Source organism: Gadus chalcogrammus, chromosome 14 (genome assembly GCF_026213295.1).
Source record: "Gadus chalcogrammus isolate NIFS_2021 chromosome 14, NIFS_Gcha_1.0, whole genome shotgun sequence".
NCBI classification, from domain to species: Eukaryota; Metazoa; Chordata; class Actinopteri; order Gadiformes; family Gadidae; genus Gadus; species Gadus chalcogrammus.
Window position 1 is genome coordinate 2689991 of NC_079425.1, and position 10000 is coordinate 2699990.

A 10000-nucleotide genomic window follows, 5' to 3' on the forward strand; every position below is an offset into this window, starting at 1 on the left:
GTTGGTAAATATAAACAATAAAAACACACTCAGCCTCTGAACACGGTTGCTGCGCTGCCTGTAGCACCGCCCTAGTGGTGGGGAGGGCGCAGGGCAGCGGCGCTCTACACTGAAGGACGCCCGCGTCCACCAGGGCCAGATCCCGGGATAAGGGTATCAGCGGGGCTCAGGCTGTGAGCTCACAGCATCTCTCTGCTGGAACCGCCTCGCCACTCGGGCCGATAAGGGCTGGGGATTGTCGGGAGGGAGAGGGAGAGTGGCAGAGACAGAGAGACAGAGAGACAGAGAGACAGAGGGACAGAGGGACAGAGAGACAGAGAGAGAGAGAGAGAGAGAGAGAGAGAGAGAGAGAGAGAGAGAGAGAGAGAGAGAGAGAGAGAGAGAGAGATGCCGGGTTGCTGCCACCGGCCCTGTGGGAATTCAGGCCTCGCCTCCCTCCCTCCCTCCCTCCCCCCCACGGATGTACGTAGAGGTCATTAACGTATGGACACGCACACACTTACTACACATGTTGTGAGGACCGCCACCGCAACGACGACGGCGTGACGCTCTGGTCGCCATCCCAACAATCTCCACATACACAGGAACACACACACGCACAGAGACGCACACGCACGCACAAGAGAGTATCGATTCGATCCGACTATTACGCGCATGCACGCAGACGTGCACGGTATTCTCTCGCCAGCGCTCAGGCAACAATTAAGGCGGCGAGCGTTGGCACGCCACAGGAGTTGATTAAAGCTCTCGCTACCGCACAATAAACATAATTGACTGGGGATGGCGCTCGGAACACAAGGAGAGGTGCTCGGGTGCTCGCGTGGCTCGCAACGCATAATGGGGCTGGGAGAGAAGAAATCCCCCGAGAGCAGGGTAATCGCTCCTACATCCTCATACGGTCCGGCTGCATGAGGAAGGCTCACCCTGCAACATGCCTGCAGACCGCAGGTGAAGGAAACACTGGCGCAGCAGTAGGAAGCAGGAGAAGCAGGTCATAATCAATCAAATTCAAATGCCATTCTTGTTTGTGTTTCAGTGCAGCGTTTATGACTAAATGCATTGCTTAAGTAAGCACTCTTAAAGGCTTTGGTTAACTATTCAAAAGAAACACTAAAACATTTAGGTACTTAGATAATTAATGGCAATGGACCGAGGGCAATAAAGACTAATAATAAAGAAGAAGAATTCTTCCAAAAAACAACCTCCAAGTCCTAACCCTAAATACTAATGCAGACTCCAATCCTGAACCAGCTAAATATTTCAGTAGCAAGTAGGTTTCTAACTAGCACTGGGACTTGTTAATGAGTGACTGACAGCCACAGGCAAGAGGAGAGGAATGAAAACACAACTAACTAGAGACTCGCTGACTGCAAGCTCCGGGCGAATACATGAATGAGCTCTGAATGGGTGTACATGCGCAGGGGGCCGTGTGTGTGCATGTGCATGCGCGCGCGCGTGTGCGTGTGTGTGTGTGTGTGTGTGTGTGTGTGTGTGTGTGTGTGTGTGTGTGTGTGTGTGTGTGTGTGTGTGTGTGTGTGTGTGTATGTGTGTGTGTGTGTGTGTGTGTGTGTGTGTGTGATGTACGAGTGAGAGAAAGGAGCGGAAAGAGCCACGAACCGAGATAACCAGAACCAAAGGCTCCTTCTCTCAGAGCCCAACGCGTCATAAAACAGCGTCTGTTCCGGCAGTTCCCACGCTATCAAAGCTCCTTTTTCGTGTTCCTCCTCATATCACTCTTGAAATAAAAAATATATATTTTCCCCTTACTTACATTTCTTGCATCATTAATTCATTGGGCATTCCTGAGAGCAACATCTGTTAGAATCGGGGCCGAGCCAACCGCTGACAGGCGAACGTTAGAACGGGTAAGTGTGCAACACCTCTCCTTGGATACTAATGCTGAACGGGGAGGGAGAGCACATTTGATGGTGAGTAATGGCGCGGACACGTTTACATCCATTCAGCAGGTTCTCTCTGCCGACCGTTGATAGACGCCAGTGGCAGACATCAGAGCTAAGCCTCCGCTAGTGCGGTCGCTAGGAAGTGGGCCACAATTGAAAGGCCTGTTCCCTTCTGACGCGTCCACATTTCTGGCTTTCATTTTCATTCCTGCTGCATTCTTGTGTCTTCTTCTTTTTAACTCCTCCTCGTTCAAGCCGTCCATCCATTAATGATGGATGTGTCTTCTTAAACGAGCCAACAAAGGACATGTAGGGGATAATTGGACCGACAGAGAGGCCTTGCCAGTCAGAGGGGGATAGAGCCATTCGGCTTGCACTGTAATTATCTATTCGAGTGGATGGGGGGAAGAGGGGAGGAGAGGAGGCTAACAGGTAGGCTAGGCCTCCAAATGTGCCTCCGACGAAATCGCACCGGAATAGGAATGGGTTTTGCAATAAGCATGCGGGCAATGTAAACAGAGTGTAGGGTGTTTGAAAGTGAAAGCAGGGGGGGGGGGTGAGAGATGGGCTTGTTTCTCAGCCAGTGCTTAATAGCTCAGGCAGAGCCCCAAGGCACTGCACAGAGAAGAGAGAGAGGGAGAAAGAGAAAGAGAGGAGAGAGAGAAAGAGAGAGCAGAGACCAAGAGGAAGAGAGAGGGGAGGGGAAAGAGAGGGGGAGAGAGAAAGAGAGAGCGAGAGACCAAGAGAAAGAGAGAGGGGAGAGAGAAAGAGAGGGGGAGGATAGAAGGAAGAGAAGAGGAGAGAGAGCAGAGACCAAGAGGAAGAGAGAGGGGAGAGAAAGAGAGGGGGGAGAGAGAAAGAGAGAGCAGAGACCAAAGAGAAAGAGAGAGGGGAGAGAAAGAGAGGGGGAGAGAGAGAGAGAGAGAGCAGAAGACCAAGAGGAGAGAGAGGGGAGAGAAAGAGAGGGGGGAGAGAGAAAGAGAGAGCAGAGACCAAGAGAAAGAGAGAGGGGAGAGAAAGAGAGGGGGGAGAGAGAAAGAGAGAGCAGAGACCAAGAGAAAGAGGAGAGGGGAGAGAAGAGAGGGGGAGAGAGAAAGAGAGGGGGGGGGGAAAAAGAGAGAGAGAGAGAGAGGAAGAGAGAGAGAGAGAGAGAGAGAGAGAGAGAGAGAGAGAGAGAGAGAGAGAGAGGGAAAGAGAAAGAGCAGAGAGATCAGAGAGAGAAAGAGAAAGAGAGGGGGAGAGAGCGAGAGCGAGAGCGATATCTAGAATGTGCATATCTTCAACCAGACACAGAAGAGAGCATTTCTCCGGTTGCCATGGAAACCGGGAATCCAGAGCCAGGGAGAAAAGGAGAGAGCGACAAAAAGATGCGCTGTATAGAAATGGAGGGAAGGGAAAATAGATGGGAGCGGGACAGAGGGGGAGGGAGAAAGAGGGGGAGGGAAAGGAGAAGAGATTGGAGGGGGAGGCAAAGAGAAGGAAAGGGAAGTGAAAGGAGATTGGAGTCAGAATTGGGAAAAAGAGCAGTAGGACAAGAGGGAGTGAGGGAGAGAGATGCTACACCACTGCCTGCACGGAGAAGTCATCCCTGAAGGATGGAAGGTGTTTCCCAGCGGCAGGAGATACCCTTCTCTTCGGCTGTTTATCTGTTTCCTATTTTTCCTTGTGTGTCTTTTAAAAAACGAATCCTAGCAAAAGATTACTCTAGAGAAAACTGTGCATGGGGGGGGGGGGGGGGGGCACACAATTACGGCCCTCCCAGACACAAACAAGAGTAACAATATAAATGTGCAGCATTGCACTTTTTCCTGGCATTTATTGGTCTCTTTACTCTTCTCCAAATGGAGTGATGAAAGGTTTTCAGCACAAAAAAGCCCGGTCGGACACACATTATCATTCATGCAAATGTATATTTCAACATTTATTTTGCACAGGCACATTATTCGTACAAAAATCCATTAAGAGATATTAATGTTGGACACCTTACGCGGTAAAACACGTCAGTTCCAGCAGGAGCTTTATAAGCCAGTTCTATACCATCCGTGAATGCATTGTACATTTCGATAATAAACGCCATATGGTCATGTGTGTGGGTGTGTACACGCCCGCGTTTGGACACACACACACACGCGCACACACACACACACACACACACACACACACACACACACACACACACACACACACACACACACACACACACACACACACACACACACACACACACACACACACACACACACACACACACACACATCAAAGTGGGGATGCTACATTGCCACCTGCAACCTGCTGATAATGAAGCTGTATTTCAGCCACCTCAAGGCAGCCATCTGGATGGGGGGCTTCTCCCCCCCCATCCCCCCCCCTCTCCCCCCTCCCCCTCCCCCCCCTCATACAGTACCCGTTCTCATCTGCTCGCGGGCTCCCGATTCTGCTCTATGGGGGCCCAGGGACCGCACTCTTTAGGATGTATCGCGTCAATAACATGACACCGTCGTAATGACACTGCCATGGTAACGCGCGCGCACACACACACACACACACACACACACACACACACACACACACACACACACACACACACACACACACACACACACACACACACACACACACACACACACACACACACACACTCGCTAGGATGGGGACAAATCAAGTGGGTGATGTCATTCCCCTCCACTGGGGAGGTTCTGACGGGGAGAGACAAGCTGTTAGTGACTTCGCTGAGCCGCCGTGAGCGCTCGGGGTGAACGAGGAGAAACACCGGTGTGATGCAACGGAGAACGGGACATGGATTTAATCAGAGTGGAGTGGAACGGTGTCGCCGAGTTTAAAAAATATACAAACAGAAACATCCGAGACTTTACAGTGGCGGGCGCAGCCTCCCTCTGATCCAACAGCCATTGTCGCGGGAGAGATGAAACCATGACAACCATCCCGACTGATGGCCAACACTTGGCACTCGAGAGCCGAGCGGTGCCTGGGAAGTCCGTGCCTGGAAAAGCGGGAGGCCTCAATCCCTCTCTCGCTCTCTCTCTCTCTCTCTCTCCCTTGGATCCCACCCACCCACTCACACACATGAATAACACACTGACTAATTGTTCAGAGTCAGCACAGCCAGACACCTCTTTGCATTCAACTTCTCCCAGCGCCGTGCAGCAGAGAGCCATTGTTCCTTAGCATTAGCGGGGCGAGAGTCTCCCGCTGCAACATAACGCGGTATTCTCCTCAGACGGAGTGGGGTAAATATTCCCAAAATATAAAAACCTCCCTTCGGCCATTTATGCTTCTCTTTGTGGCAAATATGTCGTCTGTTAATTCAACCAAACGCGTTTTGACACTGAAACGCTATACTCTCTGATAGATGTCTTTGAGACTCTCTCTCGTGTATATGCAGACACACAGACACAGGCAGTGGCACACAGACGCACACTAATATTATGTGTAATAAAGTACACAAAGGCACCCATACAAAAGCTCTCTCTCTCGCGCGCGCTCTCTCTCGCAACCTGAGCTTGTGGAGGAGGCTAATGACATATGGGCTTCCCTTTATTTTCTGCCAGTGCAGCACTGGGGCCATCGATTCATAATAACAGCCATCAACAGGCCCAAACACACACACACACACACACACACACACACACACACACACACACACACACACACACACACACACACACACACACACACACACACACACACACACACACACACACACACACACACACACACACACACACACACACACCTCCTTCAAGTAGATGGACCAGCATGTACAAAAGTGGACACACACACACACACACACACACACACACACACACACACACACACACACACACACACACACACACACACCTCCTTCAAGTAGATGGACCAGCATGTACAAAAGTGGACACACACACACACACACAGAGAGAGACAGCGGAGAGTGTGAGAGGCGGCCAAGAGGCGGCCAGAGCTCGCGGCGGGTTTCCACTTTAAGGCAACGCTCCGTCTCTTCAAGGGGAGTCATAGTTTAAAAGCCGCCGCTGAAAGCCTCCGAGGCAGAGTGACGAGAGGCAAGTGACACAGGGCCAGCACGTGTGCCCCGCGGGGCCAGTCAGACCTGCAGGGGTCCCGAGGGAGGAAGGGAGGGCTGGGGAGTTGGAGTGTGTGGATTCTTGGTCGACATTTTAAGGGTGGCTTTTTTTTAGTTAGTTGGACAAGGAATAACCGCTGTGTGTGTGTGTGTGTGTGTGTGTGTGTGTGTGTGTGTGTGTGTGTGTGTGTGTGTGTGTGTGTGTGTGTGTGTGTGTGTGTGTGTGTGTGTGTGTGTGTGTGTGTGTGATTAAGAATCAAGGGAAAGCAATGTGCTAGGTCCTACTTAAGAGATCAGAGATGGTTCCAGATGCTGAGGTTGATTTCGGGGTGTCCTGCTTAAAGTGCTGGGCTGCTGCTGCCTTCCGCATTGTAGCTGGGGCTGCCAAGGTTCCCTAACTGATAGGCTGAGGGGGAAGCACCACCAAAGAGGTGGACTGCGCCAATGACAGAATAGGGAGCCGTCCAGCCATCCCCCATCGTTTGACGAACATGAATAAATAAATGCACACTCGTACACACGATCAAAAATGCCGTCGTCCTTTTGCTGGGGGGGAAACAGCCCGATTACCCATTAGCCTGGCGCTGGTAATGAAACATCATCGCTTGCCGAGCCTACATGTTCTGCAGAGTACAGCTTGTATAGTCCAACCGTGTGACAGATCGATGCAACACGAACACGGACACGCACATCACCCCTGAGATGAGGGTCTCATCGCACGACATCACATGTTATGTTACACTGTCCATCACAGTGTCTTCTGATGGGATTTTAAGTCCCATATTTAACTCATCCCAGCAGCAGCATCCAGCGTTTGCTCAGCCCGCTCGCAGTTCGCCCTGCGTCCTGCAACACCGCATACCTGACATACATACACACAGACCGCCTTTATAATGAGCATCTCTGAGCCTGCAGGTTCCCCAAACCACGGTATGACCACACCACCTTGCAGCCTGCACACACGACCGTGCAGCCTGCGAGTTGCGCTTCAAACTCAACCCAAACCACCACACCAAGGCGATTATGCGAGCTGATGGCGATAATGACGCTGTACAAACCACATAGAGACGCAGAGGCAGCGTAGAGGAGCGACGAACTAACCTGTCTGTCCTTTGCCGAGCGTCTTCTCCAGGCGGTAGGGTCCAACATAATTGGCGTAATGACCGCTGTTGTCCTTGCCTGACGATGTCATCTTTGCGCGTAATGGGCAGGGGATTCGGTTGAGAGGAGATGGAAAAGGGAAAAGGACGCGTTGGAGGAATTAAAATGGTTATTCCAGCAGCGCGGCGCGGTGAGTGCGCGTCTCTTCCGTCGCTCCGCGTAAATGTCGCTCAACGTGATGTGCGGCGGTTCCTTCCTTCAGTCGGTCTTCAAAGTGATTTTTTACACCTGGATGACATGGTGGTGGTGGTTTTCTGTTCCCCGTGTCGGCGCCTGAGAGAAGCGAGGAGATGCGGTGTACACAAGCCCTCTGGGCGAGATCGGATGGGACAGCATTTAGTGCTGACTCTGACTGACGCGTGAACGGAGCCTCTGTAGCAACACGCATGCGCAGAGCGGCAGGCTCTGACGATTATTAAATTGAGGTCGAGGTGAGAGTGAGAAATGAAGGAATATCAGGGATAACTTGCCCCCCCCACCCCCCACCCCCTAAAACACACACACACTCCCACACACACAGACACACAAACACACACACGCACACACACACGCACACACACGTACGAAAATACACAAATACTTTGCTTATAGTTATAAGCAATTAAAGTTTTAGCTTGACAAAATCAAATCACTTTAATTATATAGTTCAGGATAAACGTTAGCAATCGTTAAGTCATTCAGATTTTGTATGTACGTGTGTGTTTATGTTTATGTATGTATGTGTGTTCGTGTTCGTGTGTGTGTATATATTTATCCCATATTTGTGTGTGTGTGTGTGTCTTTATGTGTGTGGGTACGTGCTTATGTGTGTGTTTGTTTATGTGTGTGTTTGCGTGTGTGCGTGCGTGTGTGGGTGTGTGCGTGGGTGTGTGCGTGCGTGTGTGCGTGTGTCTGTGTCTGCGTGAGTGGTGTCTAGTCCGGGGGGGGGGGGGGGGGGGGGGGTGGGGGGGGGGGGGGGTGGGGGGGGTGTTAGGGCTGAGGATGAGCTTGTTGTGCGTGAGCGGGTCTAGCCCACACCAGGGTTCCACGCCGGGGCACTTTGACTTGATTAAACCAGCGGTTGGTCTCTCCTCTGCCCCGCCGCCGACGACAGCCCCCGCCCCCGCCCCCCTCTCATCACTCCTCCACAACAAAGGCCCCTGACCCCACCCGCTCGGTGGCAGATGGGCCCCCACACGCTACCCCCTCCCTCCCCCACCCCACTCCTTCCCACCCAGCCCTGGTCCCGGTAACAAAGGGAGAGGGGCCTCGCTTTGGCGGGGGGAGGCCGCTGTGAGAAGGGCCGGCTACTCGCTGAAAGCACTTCCTATCAATTAATAGAACCCTCCCACACACACACGCACGCACGCACACGCACACACACACATGCACACACGCATTGGCGCGCACGCACAAACACACACGCACGCACGCACACACACACAGAAACACACACACGCATGCAAGCAAGTACAAGCGCACACGTACAAATACACATGCACACACACACACTCACAAGCGCACACACACACGCACACACACACGCACACACACACGCACACACACCCTAATGTCTATCAATAATGCCCCCCATCCTGGTGAGCTGTGACCTCATGTTAGCCGTCATGTGTTGGCCATGTTTTTTTTTGGGGGGGGGGGGTCTGAAAAGTTATGTCACCGACCGTGCATGTTGAAACCGTCCGTCCGTGTCCAGCAGCAACAGCGGCAGAGCAGCAGTCCTACGGTCTCTGCTGGCCGGCACACACACACACACACACACACACACACGCACGCACACACACACACACACACACACATGCACACACACACACACACACACACACACACACACACACACACACACACACACGCACACACACATATACACACACACACACACACACACACACACACACACGTTCATGCACACACACACACACCCTCCCCCACATCACTGATGTCATTTGACAGCAGCGGAGACAAAGCACTAGTGTGAGAAGAAGAAGAAAGTATTTTATGTAATCATTTCGTCTGTGTCCATCCCTCTGGCTTCATCACAGTCCGCAGACTGTAGTCTCCGGCCACTGTGAAAGCACTGGGCGAGTTCTGACCTGCGAGGAAAAATGTGTTGATTACCTACTGTTCCTTGGAACCACAACATTTCCTGTTCAGTGATGCCACTGTCACCGTCCAGGACACAGAAATACGGGTTGCTTTTATAAGTGATTACATATTTAGATCTTCAACAGTTCCCTGCCTTTCTCATTCAACAGTACAGTCTTTTCTTTGTCTCCTACCCTCAATTTTCCAATCTGAAATGCCAGCAAACAATACCCCCCCACACACACACATACACACCAAGATAATGAGTTGTGTCTGAGAAAGCCATTATCATCAAAGACAAATAGAGCAAATCTCTGTTTCTGCTATTAAATCGACACGCACATGTACGCATGCACACACCCACACAGTTCACACCCACCCAAGTCCCACACTAACACGTGCACACACATACACACACACAAACACGGGCACACACACGCAAACACACAAACATGCGCACACACACACACGCACAAACACGTCTAGCACACATTGTCACAAACACAAACACCCAAACACATGCACGCACACATACACGTCACAAACACACATTATCATAAGCAAAGGCACACAAACGCATAAACTCACACAAAACTCTCTCAGTGCTTTCATATAATCCCTAAAAGACCTCAAATCCTCTGTTAGATAACAGGTAAACAGGCACATACTCAAGATTTGATCATTTTAATGACATTGCTTCGATAAAGACATTGCGTGGTTGAGAGTTAAAATATGGCTTGATTTGTTTTTCTTCTCATCTGCAATATGGACT

General features: G+C 51.3%; 1 protein-coding gene across 1 annotated transcript in view; it reads right to left on the bottom strand.

Annotated features, from left to right (window-relative positions):
- brsk2b (BR serine/threonine kinase 2b) overlaps positions 1–7466 on the bottom strand; it is a 122699-nt gene extending 115233 nt beyond the window's left edge. Inside the window, exon 1 of the mRNA XM_056607795.1 lies at positions 7087–7466. Coding sequence (XP_056463770.1) covers positions 7087–7177 — 91 coding nt within the window. The 5' untranslated portion in view covers positions 7178–7466. The remainder of the gene's footprint in view (positions 1–7086) is intronic.
- Between the last annotated feature and the right edge of the window lie 2534 nt (positions 7467–10000).